This window comes from Peromyscus leucopus, chromosome 15, assembly GCF_004664715.2.
Source record: "Peromyscus leucopus breed LL Stock chromosome 15, UCI_PerLeu_2.1, whole genome shotgun sequence".
NCBI lineage: Eukaryota > Metazoa > Chordata > Mammalia > Rodentia > Cricetidae > Peromyscus > Peromyscus leucopus.
Window position 1 is genome coordinate 31899130 of NC_051076.1, and position 16068 is coordinate 31915197.

Here is a 16068-nt window from a genome sequence, read left to right on the forward strand (position 1 = left end):
GGGCACTCCACAGGCGGTTTATTTGAAACCTTCTTGGCCTTTGCGTTTGGGAAGTGCTGGGCTATGCTGAGATCCTCTTCCCTTGCCTCCCTCCTGGCACATCTGTATCCCCTATAGAGCATCTTGAGTTCTAGTGAGATGGCTTTCTAAGAACCAAAGTGGGGTGGCTCTCAGCTAATGATCAGCCAGAGACACACATCTCCCCGGGAGAGACCAAATGGGGCCTATGACATGAGGCTTCCAGACCCAGGGTGGACCTGGGATTGCGGGAAGGGAAGAAGATGGGGAACAAGGTTTAGTTGGGGAAGAAGTATTTGATTTAGGAGCATCTTGACTCACCACATCCTCCCTGCTTGAGCAAGCTCAGGTCCGGCAGAGCCGGCCTTCGTTATTTATAATTAAGAGAGAGAGAGAAGCTGGGCCTTAGGCTGGATTTGAGTGAAATCATTTGGGAAGAGTGGTGTCTGGGAAGGTCTCCAGAATCAATGACCTCTGCTTTATCTCCTTTCCTGGACAAGGTAATCCTCACCGTGCCCTGCTTCAGTCCGTTAGGAGGCCTTCAGCCTTGCACCAGGCTTGACTTGGTTTTCAGTCAGGGACTGGTGGACGTTGAGTCAGCTTGAGGAAATTTGTCAGGAGGCCGATGCCCTGTTGAAGGTTAGGTTATGAGATCGGGTTTCTGAGAAAGGGCTCCCAGGGCCAAGGGACTGAAATTCTTTCCATCTGTTTACCCGAGGACCTCCTCACTCTTTTGTCTCTTACTGAGAACACAAAGGGATTTCACCATTGGGAACCAACCCTACTGGTGTGTTCTGCTGGTTAGCTCAGCTGCAGGAGCTGAAGATTCTGGCCAAGTGTTTTCTGGGATGTTTGTGCTCTACCCCACTGTCCGCTCTTAGCTCGGGGAAGACCATTTAATTTTTCCATAGTTGGGACCTGAGAAAAGTCTGGGGGCTGAGGCTGGCATGACTCTGGGTCAGCAGTTATGAGGAGTTGAGGGTACTCAGGCATACTACTACTCAATGGCGTGTATGAAAAACTGGGGGTACATTCCAGGACACTTATTTCCAGAATGGCTTATGAAATCTCAGTAAATGGGTGGGGAAAGGGGAGACACACAAAAGGAGCACGGTTTCACCTTTAAAAAAAAATTTACTTTGTAAAATACTGTAATGATGGAGTAAAGCTGGTCACCAGGAGGGGATTGCCTTTTCTGGCCTTAACCGAGAGCTGGCTATGAATAGTGTCACCCTTCAGGCTTCTTCAAAACTCAGGGTGAACGGATCCCCCTTTAAATTTGTAGTTACTGTTGCTCTGCTTTGTCGGTGCTGGGGGTAGAACCCAGGGTCTTACTCATACCAGGCAAGAGAGCTCTACCACGGAGCTGGTCTCCAGCCCTTTGTTTGGTTTTTCTAATTAATAGTATTCCTGGTGTCGGAGACAGTTAACATGTGTGGTTTTAAGGCCATGTTCTCTGCAGGTCCTTGGTGGAAACAGATGTTAGGCACCAGTAATAAGTACTCAGGGAAAAGCTGGCTGTATAATGTGGATATAAAATAGACATCAGGGCTAAGCATTCGAGTTAAGCATTGGATTATGAATTGGTTTTTGAATCAACCCACTTTCCCTCTTGTACAAAGGAAAAGCCTTCTTTCCTTTTCCTTATCCTCTTCCTCCCTTCTAACCTTCACATCTTAGCTATGAAGGTACTTCCTTGGACCTCTCCTTGTTTTTAGGTGCCTTCTACAGTATCACATCCAAAGCCTCAAGCTGCTGCTGGGGCTGGCTGGCTCTTCCCTCTGCCAGGGGCTGGCTTTTCCTTGTGCCCTTGGAGAGGGGCTCAGGATTGTCTCTGAATGCCCCTGCTAATGTGTGGTAAATATCTCTCTCCACAGACAAAGAAATATGCCGACGTGATCATTCCTAGAGGTGCAGACAATCTTGGTGAGTACCAGTGGGGTGTCCTCCTGTGGGCAGTACCTTCTTCTCACATCAGTCATAACTTGGGCACAGTGTGATATGACCGACCATACAGGGTCTTGTAGTCTGTGATAGTCAGAAAGGTGTTTCTGTCTACAGATCTAGTCTTGGGAACAGACATAGTTCTTGGGAACAGATATAGTCTTGGGAACAGACATAGATAGTCATGTGTATATCCATGTGTGGGGACAGACATAATCAGGGAATCTCCAGCAGAAATAAAGGGCTGCTGACTCCCTTCAGCGGCCTCTCCAGTAGTGACACTTGGACACCTGGTATCTAAGACCACCTTTCAGTGTAGTTTCTTCCTAATCTGATTTAGAGTGATGTGCCATCACACCAGGGTTGCCCTTCTGAAAAGGAGTCGGATGGCTCCACTAGTGTGTCCTTCAGTGTTCGGGACATCTGGGAAGCAATGGCTACCCACAGCCTCGAATGCAGGGTAGCTGAGTTCATCTGTTGCATCGGACTGGACCTCATCGTTTCTTTCTCTTTGATTTCATTTTCTTCCATTTAAAAAGTGTGTTCAGCACAGCAGCAAACATTTCACTGTGTGTTTTAAAAGCACGGCCTTCTCATTCCTAGCCACGGTCAGGGAACGCAGGGTTGAGCCGCCCTCAGCCTGCGTTCGGTTTTTACCACACGGACGGTGTTAGGAGCAGAGGCCCACTGTCCCGGTGGCGGCCATCAGCTTACACAGTCTCTGTAAATCATGCCAGAAAGTAGTCCTTTGTTGTTTGGGGCTGGGAGGGTGGCTCAGTGGTTAAGAGCGCTTGCTCAAACATGAGAGCCCAAGTTTGGATCTTAGCACCCATGGTTTTTTTTTTAAAAAAAAAGGAGAGCGAGGCATGGTGATGCACACCTTTAATCCTAGCACTCAAGAGGCAAAGACAGGTGGATCTCCAAGTTCAAAGCTAGCCTGGTCTGAACTGGTGAGCTCCAGACTAGTCAGGGCTACATGGTGAGACCCAAATCTCAAAATCTTTCCTTGGCGGGGTCTGTGTCTGTAACCCTAGTACTGTGTAGACTGGAAACAGAATTGCTGGAGCTTGTCTGCCAGTCCGGCTGTCTCCAGGGTCAGTGAGAGACTCTGTCTCAAGGGGATAAGATGGAGAGCAGTGGAAAAGGACACACTGGACATTTTCCTTTAGCCTCCTTATACATTCACACGTATTTGCCCCTCCCCACCGCATGCACTCACACACTCAGTGGCACACGTTTCCTGGTGCTTTAGCACCGGTCAGTGGGCTGAGGTATGAAGTTTGTTTCTGATGCAAATGCAGCTCACCCTTCTGTGGGAAGATGGCTTTCTGTATTGTGGCCCTGTTTGGGACGGAAGTTGGTAGATGCTTAGGCAAAGGGACTTCGAGGTGATCGGTGGTGTTAAAACCATCTCTAGTCTATCCACACAATGTTTGCGTTGCTCGCTTTATGCAGTGGGGACTCTAACTAGCAGGATGTCCATTCGTGAGGTCTCACTTCCATTCTCTTTAGAACACTTTACAAAGCAGGTCCTGTGAGCCCAGCTGGAGGCCCTGGAAGGTCAGGGCCTTGTTCCTGGAAGTCTTTGCCTCTGGTTCCCCTGTGCCCTTGCATGCACACAGACCAGGCCGTCACAGCCCCGCACGCGTGCCCTTGCTCTCCTCGCTCTCTCTCACTGTCGCTCTCTGCCCCACAGTGGCCATCAACCTCATCGTGCAGCACATCCAGGACATCCTCAATGGAGGGCTCTCCAAGCGGCAGCAGACCAACGGCTATATCAACGGCTACACCCCTTCACGCAAGAGGCAGGCCTCAGAATCCAGCAGCCGGCCACATTGACCCCGTCTGTGCCCTGACTCCAGAACCCAGCCCCCAGCTCCAAGACACAGGAGGGTCGAGAGGCTTTGGTCATCTGTACATACGCCTCCTATGAAATTACTGTATTTAAGAAAACACCACGGAGATGAATTGCCTTGATTTTCTTTTTTTCCTTTTTTTTTTTTGTACTTTGGAACAGCAAATCAAACAGAACTTGACCCTGAGCTTAAGTGACAAACTGTGCCAACTACTACTGGTGATGCCTAATTATGAATCCAACGTGTAACCAGTTATAAATACACACGTACATACGTACATATATAGAGAGATATATATAAAGGATCTATTTTTGTGTAAATGTACAAATACTGTAAAGCTGTTTGCCATAAGTATTCTGCAGGAACCTGTGTGTGGGTGTTGGGCCTGGCGCTCCACTCAGCGGGGCTCTGTGCTCTGGGCATCTGGGAAGCAGCGGGAGTGGGTGGTTGATTGGTCGATGTCCCTCGCTCTCAGCACCATGGGCCTCGGTAGGGATGGGACTCAACTCTCAAGACCGCCCCCCACCCCACAGATCGCCCCCTCCTGGAAACTGGAGCTCAAGAAAGATAGATACTTTTGTCTTTTTTTTTTTTTTTTTTTGAGTTGAAATTAAATGTGATCTCAGCTCAAACTCAATCTCAGGGAAGAGACCCACTGAGGAAGATCAGTCTGTCTGCATTTCTTCTTGCCTCACTCTGGCTCTGGCTGCCTGAGTGACTCCATGACTCCTTCCTTCCTCTGCTGTCTGTTTTCCTGGTGGAGATTTTTATAGGGTCTCATCCTTCAGGATAGGAGAGAGGAAGGAGGGGCAGGACCGTGACCCTTGGCATGTTTAAGGAGGAACTGCCTCCTAAGTCGCTGGTCAGGTTGCCTGGACATGTTATTGGACATGGAGTGGCTCATTGCAGCCTGGACTTTGGTTAAGGACATCTGGTATTGACCACTGACAGTCATTCACAGGATGCCCCCAGGAGTTCCACCCAGGGAGCTGACAAGAGCTTGTGTCCCTTCCGAGCTGGGGCTGTACAGTGAGATAAGGACAGTCTATGCCTCCCACCCGAGATTCTCTTGAGCAGTGGCATCAGGATGATTTCCTGAATTACACTGTCACCATGATAATATGGTGGCTGCCGGGCAGGAAGGGGCTAGGAGATGGGAAGTATTTCTTAGAAGGTATCAAGGGAGAGTATTTAAATCATGGGTACCTAAGCTGGGGTTTTGTATTAGAGATGCCCGAGGTAGAGATTTTCAGCTCTCCCGAACACTTCCTCTTGGTAGGCACTCCTGCCTGAAGGAAGTTGATTGACATGCTGTGAAGAAAGCCAGAGGAAATGGGAACCAAACAAGAAGGGACAGGTGTGAGGTAGAGACCTCAGTCTCCGCCTAACTGTAGACAAGCCAAGGACTGTCATGGTGGTGGTCACCATCCTGCACTTTGTGGGTCCCACGCTCAGTCACTCCACATGGACACTGGAGAGCCTTCTGCCTCAGTGGCTCTCAAGAGTCCGCTGAGGTTCTTTCTCTGTTATTATCCAGCCAAGCCGAGGTTCCCTCACTGCTTCAGCACCGTCCAGTTCCCCAATCAGGATTCAAATTTACCTCCAACTCCGTTTTTTTTTTTTCCTATTTAAAAGACACGAACCTAGTCCTCGGTAGAGCTCTGCCACTTCCCTGAGGCATCCGGAGGCCATGGTGCAGGCTCTGCAGCACGTTCCCACGATGGTCCCTGCTGCTGGAGCAGAGAGCGTTGAGCTCCGGTACCTGTAGGGTAGGCACACACTCACAGAGACAGATACATCCTAGAGTGTCCGGGGGACAGTCTGTATCACATCCACTTCACACGTTCATGCTAGTCCTGAGATAAAAGGTAGGTTAGGACCTGGCCTGGCATCCTCAAGGCCAAGGGCCCTGGCCTTGCCGGGGTTCCATGTGCTCATGGGAAACCCATTCCTGTCCGCAAGAGCCTCCCTCGGCCTCTCGGTGGGTGGCGCGCTCAACTTTACTTGAAGCTCCCAGGTGCCAAACCACTTAGTGCCTTGGCTGTCTATCCCCACTGCCGTGGCCAATGGATTCTTCTCATCTCTGAGCCTTTACTTAGCCGCTTCCTCATCTGCCTTGGTGTTGGGACCAAGCCAGCCTCCAGGACCTCTGAGCAGTCCGTTCCCAGCTTGTACACAGCTTTAGGACGACCCTATCCCTACCTCCTGGGGGAAAGTGTGAGCACTTCTGGCTTGGCTGGAAGCAGTGTCTGCTGGGTGCAGGGAAGGGCTGGGAGGCTCTGCCGCTCTGAGGTTGCCCCAGCTTCTGGCCAGTTGTGCATTTGAACTTGAACTTTGTACAGGAAACGCTGTGGTCGGAGTCTTGAGGTTCTGGATCTCCAATCCCATTGGAGAGTTGGAGGTAAATTTATTAGGAAACCATGACACTGGTCGTCTGGGGACTTTTTAGCTGTTCAGAGAGGAAGCATGGCTGAACGGGGCTGTGTCGCATTAATCAGGTGCATAAATCCCTCGGCTTCAGAGCCACCCAATGGTGCTCGCCTCCCCCCGCCCTGCTCACATACTGTCTTTGGCTCAAGTGTTAAGGACAAACTTCTAAGCCTTGTGTCACAGGAAGGCCTAGCCTCACACTTCATCTTGCTAATGCAACTTCTGCTGGCCTGTGACTTCTCTTTGGGGGAACCAGAGGCCCAGCCTCACATGTCATCCCACTAACGTAACGCCTGCTGGCCTGTGATTTTTGGGTATCCAGAGGCTGGTGTGAAAAAAAAGATGGGAATCTGATAAAGAGTGGGTAGAGCAGACCCTGGGGAAGGGGGTCGATTCAGGCCTTGAGGAGAGAGGGGTGTCCAAGTCACCTGTCTTGAGAACTAATATTTATGATGGTGGCTGCTCAGATCGTAGGGGAGTTGCCTCCAGCTTGCTCTGTCCAGGGTGGCTTGTCTGTGTCTTTCGAGGCAACTGGGTCAGGTGTGGCCCCCGAGTAGCTGAAAGCAGAGAGACGTCCACATTGACTGCAAGCCTCTTGCAGCAAAATGTCTTTCACTGCCTTTGGAATCTGTGTTCATGTCCAAGAATCTCCAAAGAATGGGCAGCTTTGGCTGAGACTCGGGTCAGTCCTGGGTACATACAGGCTGGTGCTTCTGGGAAGGACCAGCCGGCCTTCTCTGTCACCTTTGCCGTTCATCCTTTCCTCCAGGCGGATTGCTGAATGCTTTGTGTCAGAACCAGGAAGAGAGCAGGTTGGGAAAGGTACAAGTGGATGGTGCACAAGTCCCCTTTAAGATTCTGGCTCTGGGCCTGCTCTGCTCTCATGGTGCCAGGCACAGGTGACGTGTTCTAGCAGCTTCCTGTTGCTCTCAGGCCCTGCGTTCCCACCCAGGCCTGCCTCGGGAGCGAGCGTGAGTGGCTGGATAGAGACCTAGACTGTTCTTTCCCTAGAAGATGATGTCTCTTCCCTTTGCTTTTGACTGCCCTACCGTGGTTAGTGCTATATAATGACCACGTCCTATGTACTTTGCTGTAAATAAAGACGAACAAAAACTACCCAACCCCTGGCTTCTTTGCTTTGTGGTGTCTGGTGAGAAGCAGCCTGCCAGAGCCTGCTGTGACATTTCAGTGGTGGAGGGAGGGCTTGCGGTTTCTGGAGGAAGTGTGCTTGCCTGGCCTGCTGTGTTTAGGCCTCTGGTCCTGGGATGTGTGTGGAGCCGACTCCGGGCCCTAGCTGAGCTCCGGTTCTCCTAATATTACTTGCCTTGCACTTCCTATCACGTGAACCACTGGGCCATGGCTTCCAGGAGGCCGTGATTCTTGGAATACCGGCTCTGTTATCACATGTCATTTATGTGGCCTCTGCCTCTATTGCCTTCCCAGACCAGTTGCCCACACACTTCTCTATATTAAAAATGAAAATGAAACCTAAATGGAGTAAACTGAGGGGTGTGTAGTAGCAGAAAGTTTGCATTCATTATCACTCATGCTGAAATGAATGAAGACATATGTATATCTATTTTCTAAAAGATACATGTGCATTAGTGTTTGCATGTATTTATGTATACTATATGCATGCAGTGCCCAAGGAGGCCAGAAGTGAGTGTTGGATCTGGAACTGAATTACAGATAGTTGTGAGCCACCATGTGGGTGCTGGTACACAAACCTGGATCCTCTGAAAGAGCAGTGAGTGCTCTTAACTGCTGAGCCATCTTTCCAGCCTTTCTATTCTTGTTGGTGCTGGTTTTTCAGACAAGGGTCTTTTTTTTTTTTGTTGTTTTTTGTTTTTGTTGAGATAGGGTTTCTCTGTGTAGCTTTGGAGCCTTTTCTGGAACTCACTCTGTAGCCCAGGCCGGCCTCATCTCTGCCTCCCGAGTGCTGGGACTAAAGGTGTGAACCACCACCACCCAGACAAGGGTCTTCTATATAGCCCTGACTGGTCTGGAACTCACCATGTTGACCAGACCGGCCTCTGAGCTCAAAGAAGTCCACCTGCCCCATCCTCGTGAGTGCTGGGATTAAAGATGTGTGCTGTCACACTCAACTTACCCTTGTTTTTAAAAGACCTACATCATGTGCCACCAGGGTTTTCACAGAATTGGCCTGTGCCCTTTGCAGCGCCTGAGAGTCCTGATTTAGTTTCCCTCTGTCTGCTGATCCCATCTTTCCGCCGACCAGGCCATCCCATCTAGGAAGTGGCAGATCTCTCAACAGGAGCCTCTCTCTGAAGCGTCCCCTCTTCCCCTAGTGGGCAGTGATGCTGTTTTAAATTCTTTCTATGTGTATGGGTGTTTTGCCTCCATGTGTATCTGTGTAACAATTGTGTGCCTGGTGCCCTCGAGGGAATCAGATCCCTGGGAACTGGAGTCACAGGTGGTTGTGAGCCTCTCAGCAGCCAGTGTTCTTAACCGTTGAGCCTTCTCTAGCCACAGACTAGTGCTGCTTTAATGAAGCCATCGATGGAGTAGGAAATCAACAGTTTGCAGGAAACTGTTGATACCTGCTTGAAACTTAAATACAAGGAGTAGAGGAGGGGTCTTGGAACACGACAACGTCGGCTCTAAGAGACTGGACTTGGGTGGATTCCTTCATATGGTGCTGGGGATGTTTAGATACTTTACAGCTAATGTTAAAGGTGAGGTGTGGTAGCACACGTCTGTGACCTCCAACGCTGGAGAAGCCGAGACAGGAGGATGGCAAGCTGGAAGTCATCCTGGCTCACATACTAAGAACCTGTCTCAAAAATACTCCCGATCTCTCAAAAAAGAACGAGAGGGCATTTTCTGTGCTGGGCATTTATGTGGCTTGGTGTTAGAGCACCTGCTTAGCATCAGCAAGAGGTCTGGGTTCAGTTCCCAGGACCGCAAAACCAAACACCACCATGCTAGATCCTAGTCTGTTCCTGTGTGTATGCTTACACACACTTTAGTAAGCCATGAGCTAAACTAAAATAGCTGTGTGAACCCATCTGATACAGGACTAAGCCCTGGCATATACATCTCAGGACTAGATAGCAGTCGGATAGCAATCAGGACATAAAACTGCTTTCTATATAAACTAGTCACCTCCACACTGGCCATTGTCTTTCTCTGAGGAGCTGTTTGGACCCGGTGGTACCAATGACTTGTTGTCCAGAAGGAAGCTGGCAAGGAGTTCAGTGTGTGAGTGTTGAATGTCCTGGCCAGGGCAAACCAGCATGTCCTCACAGTTCACCTGCCCAGGATGCTCATCGCCCTCCTGGATATTCATGGGAGTCCTCCAGAGACTGCTTTCTCGGCAGGATCCAGCCCCTGCTGTAAGATCATATTTGACTTGTCTGGTGTTTGTCATGTATTCACTGGCCTTAAAAAAGCAAAACAAAACAAACAAACAAACCAAAAAACCAGACCTGTGAAGTATGCTAGGAATGTGCTTGTATATTGGGAAACTAAATTCAGCTGCTAGGAACAGCTAACCTAAACTGTGGCAAGTCTGGTGTGTGTCTGCCATCTAGTGGGATGATTCAGGTGGCAGCAGGAGGGGGTGGCTTTGGCTGTTGGACTGTCTCATTTGATTGCCTGTAGGTATCTAAGACATATATACCCAAGTGCCCCTAAAAGTATTAACTACTAATATGACTTTTGCCCTCCCTCTTTGGAAAATATATAAACCTCCACTAGAGCACATAGAAGCTAACTCTCTTAATGTCTCCATGGCTACAATCCTGTGTGGATGGAGATGGGGGAGGGAGTGTGGATGTATGTGTGCATGGGTGTGTAGGAATGAGTGTATGTGTGTGTGTAGGCCAGAAGTTGTCAGTTGTCAAGTGTCTTTCTCAATTACTCTCCACCTTTTATTATTATTATTATTATTATTATTATATTATTATTATTATTAGATAGTGTCTCACTGTATAGACCAGGCTGGTCCCAAACTCACAGAGCTCTGCCTCCTACCTTCTGAGTGCTGGGATTGAAGGTGTGCATCACCACCTCTGGCCTCCACCTTATTTATTTATTTATTTTTGAGACAGGGTCTCTCACTGGGCATGGATCTCACTTATTGGGCTAGGCTGGCCAGTGAGCTCCAGGGAATCCTCCTGTCCCTGCATGCCCCTGCCCACATGAACTGAGGTTACGGATGTGTGCTGCAGCACCTAGTGGATTCTGGGATCCTGAACTTGGGTCCTCATGCATGTGTAGCCACCTTCTCAGACCCAAGGCTACAACTGTTTCTAGTATAGTAGTTTTACAAGCTGCTATTAGAACCAGCTGTGTGTGTGTGTGTGTGTGTGTGTGTGTGTGTGTGTGTGTGTGTGTGAGAGAGAGAGAGAGAGAGAGAGAGAGAGAGAGAGAGAGAGAGAGAGATTTTTTTTTTTTTTTTTGGTTTTTCGAGACAGGGTTTCTCTGTGTAGCTTTGCGCCTTTCCTGGGACTCACTTGGTAGCCCAGGCTGGCCTCGAACTCACAGAGATCCGCCTGCCTCTGCCTCCCGAGTGCTGGGATTAAAGGCGTGCGCCACCACCGCCCGGCCGAGAGATTATTTTTTAATCCACATCACTGGGATACATTCCTGAGAACTCTGATTCTGTAGACCTAGGAAGAGGATCACTGATAACAAGTTGTTTGGGTGAGTTGGATCAGCTCTGCAGGACGGGTTGGAATGCCAGGACCTTGTATATTTAGCCACATGGACCCTTACAGGCCATAGTGTTCCTAGCATCAGTAATGCCGTTTCTTTCGGACATGTCCCATGCATTGCATTGGGCTCCCCTTGCCCAGATGGAGACTGGAAAGGTCAAGATCACTGTAATCCAAGGAAGAGAGAAGGAGACACTGGGGTCCTTTCATTCTTGCAGTTCAGAACAGACAGTGGGGAGATGCCATTGGCCACACAGAAGGCACCCCATCCCAGCTCTGCCTGGAACAGCACCTTGAGAGCAGGGAGCCTGTCTGCTTCACTGAGCATCCAACACAGCCCAGCATAGTTCTCACTCCAGAGCACTCAGAGACCAATCGGAACAGGCACTAAATGGAAGCACTGTGGTTTGCCTTCCACGACTGAATCACGGAGCCTGCCTCTGGCCATAACTTCCCCCAGGCTTTGGGACTGTATGGACTGCTGGTGGGTCACCTGCTCCCCCAGTCCTCTTTGAGAACTGAGAATGTGGTCGCCACCTTTCTTGATGTAGTGGCTTAGTAGAGTGCATGAGATGACACAGTGTGAGTTAGGTGAATGAGGAATAATAAATGTATAACGCTCCCAGGGCTTGCTGTTCAGTTCACTGCAATACGCAGCTAGCCTTGGTGGTATTGAAAGTTGATTGAGTTCCGCTCAGACCAAAAAGTAGTACTCAGTTTCTTCCCCTGTTGCTGTGATAAAAAAATGCCCTAGGAAAAGACACTTACAGGAAGCAAGGCTTTTCTTTAGCTCACCATCCAAGGGCAAAGTTGAGGGGAAGTTGGAGTGGTAGCGGCATCCACAATCAGGAAGATGAGGGCGACAGACGCAGGCTGCTGTTCAAACCTCTTTCTCTACTGACGCAGTCCAGGACGTAAGTCAAGGAATTGCGCCACCCACAGTGGGGAGGGGCTTCCCACTCCAGTTAACATAGTCTGGCTAATCCCCCACAGGCATGCCCAGAGGCCCAGGTGTTGTTAGAGTCTGTCCAGTTGATGATTGGCACTTGACATCAGGTCAGTCGTGAGGTGGCAGGCGATGTCCGTGAACCAGCAAGCTGCAGGAGGACTATTTATTCCTCTACTTCAGGTCAGTTTGTCCCCAGACCTGATGTCTTAGCAGGGTTGGCTGGGCTGAGCTGCATACAGCAGAAAACGAAGTACCAAAGACACCCTGAATTAAGTAAAGCTGCTTGCTTTCTTCTAAAGCAGTGGTTCTCGACCTTCCTGAAGCTGCGACCCTTTAATACAGTTCCTGACCAAAAAATTATTTTCATTCCTACCTCATAACTGTGATTTTGCTACTGTTATGAATCATAATTAATACAAATGTCTGATATGCAGGATATCTGATATGTGACCCCTGTGAAAGGGTCACCTGACTCCAAAGGGGTCACGACCCACAGGTTGAGAACAGCTGTCCTAGAGGCCGGGTTGAGGTCCAGTGCTAACAATCATCAGAGACTCCGGCTCCACGGTTTCCATCAGCAGCACTTAGTTTTCATTTTCAAAATCATTTCACAGTCCAAAGAGGCTGCTGGGGCTACAGTCAACAAACCTTCATTCCATACAGGAGGGGATGTGGGGAAGGGCCAGGCTTAGTCCAGTTTGGAAAGGCTTTCCAGAGGGACCCCTCTGTTTACATTTCCTCGGCCTTCAGAACTCAGAATGCACCTGTCTCATAGGGAGACAGGGAAATGTGGTCTTTTCAGGCAACTGCATCTCTTCTCTGAAAAAAAAAAAAAATCAGAACTGCACAGAGATGCAATGAGCAAAACCCGGAAAGACAAACTCTCAGTCACTGAAAGCTGTTAATAGAATTTTATTTAAAAAACCTTAATGACGTTGGCTTGACATGGTGTAGAGGTGAAAGGTGATTGCTGACAAGTCTGATGACCTGAGTTCAATCCTTCGGATCCATATAGTGGATAGAGAGCATTCACCCCTGCAGGTTGACCTCTTTAATGGCCCCCCATAACCTCCCACGCATTATCTATTTATTTTACTCTTTTTTTTGTTGTTTTGTTTTGTATTGTTTTGAGACAAGGCTTCATGTAACCTGGGCTGGCCTGAAACTTGCTATGTAGACAAGACTGGTCTAGAACTCATAGAGATCTACTTGTCTTTGCCTCCCAAGTGCTGGCATTAAAGGCATGAACCATCAAGATTGGTTGGCCCTACATTAAATAAAGTTAATAAAAATTTTTTTTATTGAGCTATAACTTGTCTGCTGGCTAGTATTTTATGTCAACTTGACATGGGCTAGAGTCATCTGGGAAGAGGGTACCTCAACTGAGGGGAGGAAAATGCCCTATTAGATTAGCCTGGAGGCAAGCCTGTGGAACATTTTCTTGATTGGTGAGTGGCATGGGAAGGCTCATTCCACAGTGGATGGTGCCAACCCTGGACAGGTGGTCCTGGCGCGTATAAGAAAGCAAACTGAGCAAGCCAGGAAAAACAAGCCAATACTTTGCATGGCTTCTGCTTCAGTTCCTGTCTCCAGGTTCCTGCCTCGAGTGCCTGCCCTGACCTCCCTTCATGAGGGAACTGTTTCCTTCCCAAGTTGCTTTGGGTCATGGTATTTCATCACAGCAACAGACAGCAAACTAAGACAGCATCACTGTGATGAAGAGAATAAACTTAGCTATTACCACCCAGAGTTCTCTCCTGGTCCACAGTCTTCAGGTGACTCACCTCGGATCTGCTCCAGATTGCATCATGTTCTCTTAAGTTTATAACAGTGCAACAATATATTATGTACTTATTTCTGTCTCAGCATAATTCTGTGATTCATCCATGTTGGGTGTAGCAAATATTTGCCACTTCTAGGGGAAGGGCATTTCTCTTGTTGAGTTTTGAGGTCTCTCTCTATAATTTTGGACACATCTTTTTAAGGGGCTTTGTAAGTGATTGCTCTTATTCTGTGGCTTGATTCCACTTTCTGGATGATACTGTCTTCTAAAGATCTGATGTCTAAAACCTGATGACTTCTGATTTACCAATTACTTTCTTTAACTGGGGTGCTTTTTCCTATCTAAGAAATCTTTCTATAACCCCTTGTCACATGTTTCTATTGTATTGTCTTCTACAAGTTTTACAGAGTCGTGTTTTACTTTTAGGGCTCTGACCTATTTTTCACTCCCTCCGATCCCTCTTTTCTCTCTGTGGACCTTCAGTTACATGTTTACAGGCCCCATTGGCTCTCTCCTCTGTCTTGTGAGCTCTTGTTTTTCTAATTATTTATTTTTTCAAGACAGGGTTTCTTTGTGTAGTCCTGGATGTCCCAGAACTAGCTCTGTAGACCAGGCTGGCCTCCAACTCCAGCCCTAAGAGTCAATTTAAACAAGAGTGTTTTTCAATTAGATCACAAATTATGTTTTAAAAACTTCAGTGAAGGTGAGATTTCTGTTGTAGGTCTATCTATCGGTGTGTGTGTGTGTGTGTGTGTGTGTGTGTGTGTGTGTGTGTGTGTGTGTACAGAGCTGCTGGATGGGAATGGGAACCAGAAGGAAGCCTATATGAAAGAGCAGTTTCCCTGAGAGGTTTTTAATTGATGATCTGGTGGCTGCTTTAGGTTAGAGATTTATTTTTTCCCGTAAGGATCTCACAGTCAGCATCACCACCTTCCGGTTGAACATTCCCTAATGGATTTTTGGATGTGGCTTCTGCACACTCAGCCTTGGAGCTTTTTTCTCCTGGTTGCATGTGTGATTCTCGGTCCCTTCTGCTCTGTAGCAGCAAGGAGGATACAGCCAAGATGGACTGTGTGTCTGTTGGCCATGACACCTTTCAGTCTTTCCTTCTCCAATGTGCTAGGCTTTAACTTTCCACCAGGGGGCAGACTTGCAATTTCTCTCACTCCATTTATATTGCTAACTCTTACGGTATGCCTGTCACAGCATTATTTTGTTTTAAACCTCATTTGAATTCTGTGAGGTATACGATATTACTTCTCATTCTAAAAAGGAGATTGTGGTTTAGGGGAGGTTAAGTAAATTGTGATGAGTCAGCAATACATGGGGAAGCTGCAATTTAAACCTGTGTTTTTCTGATTGAAAAGCTTGAACCCTAAACCTTTTTTTTATGTCTAGCTATCTCGATGACAGAGTTCTGCCCTGCCCCATATGCCTACATCAGTAGCTCTTCAGTAGGTTATGCTCTGGAAATCACAGTTCATCCAACCAACGTGATTATCTTGGCAAATAGTCTGAGCCCTGAGCACCCTTACACATGCCCATTATGGATTTTGCCATTTGTAGCTCATATTTTTTTCTCCTCCTTTTCCTCTTCCTCCTCTTCTTCTTTTAGACAGCATCTCATGATGCAGCCTTAGCTGCTTGGCTGGCTTGGAACTCACTATGTAGACCAGGCTGGCCTTGAACTCACAGAGTCCCGAGTGCTGGGATAAAGGTGTGTGCCACCACAGCTGGCCATTTGTATTTCATCTTAAAGGCCCTTCCCCAACTTACACACTATAAGAGCACCCCCATCTGTGGGTTGGAGTGTGTGTGTCTCCTTGAGGTGGTTGCTTGCTCAGCTCATGCTAACTCTAGGAAGGGTACTGGTTCAGAGGACCGTTACTTGTCTTCATAATAAGGTTCTCATCAGAACTTATGAGGCGAGAAGTGGAGAGCTGTGGAAAATGCTGTTTGAGAAACCAGGGTTAATCTTGTCCTGATCGGCGGACCAGTTCAGACTGGAGAGGTCCTGTCCACCCATCACTGAGTACACTGAAAATCCTCTTCTCAGGACTGGATGCCCAGCCATAAAAGAGACATTGCTATGACCTTCCCTAAGGCTCAGGGAACAATCATAGTCAGGGTGAGGGTAGGAAGAAAGAATGTAAGAGCTGGATGAAGTCGGGGAATGGTGTGGGATGCTGACTTCAGCGCATGGCGTGGCCGTGTGGTCTTGAACTCACTGCAGCTGTGAGTGCACATTCAAGCCCGAGGAGTTCCTAAGGCTCCGCCCTTCCCTGAGGATCTACACACAGTTAATGGTTTCTAGGGGAGGAGAGGCATTTTCTCCAGTGGTGTAACCCCTAGTAAGGAGCCATGCACCTGCAAATAACCACTCACCCATGCTACTGTAAGCAACCCTAA

At 48.3% G+C, this 16068-nt stretch overlaps 1 protein-coding gene across 1 annotated transcript in view; it reads left to right on the top strand.

Annotated features, from left to right (window-relative positions):
- Uck2 (uridine-cytidine kinase 2) overlaps window positions 1–7369 on the top strand; it is a 62505-nt gene extending 55136 nt beyond the window's left edge. Inside the window, exons 6-7 of the mRNA XM_028864362.2 lie at window positions 1896–1944; window positions 3659–7369. Coding sequence (XP_028720195.1) covers window positions 1896–1944; window positions 3659–3801 — 192 coding nt within the window. The 3' untranslated portion in view covers window positions 3802–7369. The remainder of the gene's footprint in view (window positions 1–1895; window positions 1945–3658) is intronic.
- Window positions 7370–16068: the final 8699 nt, after the last annotated feature.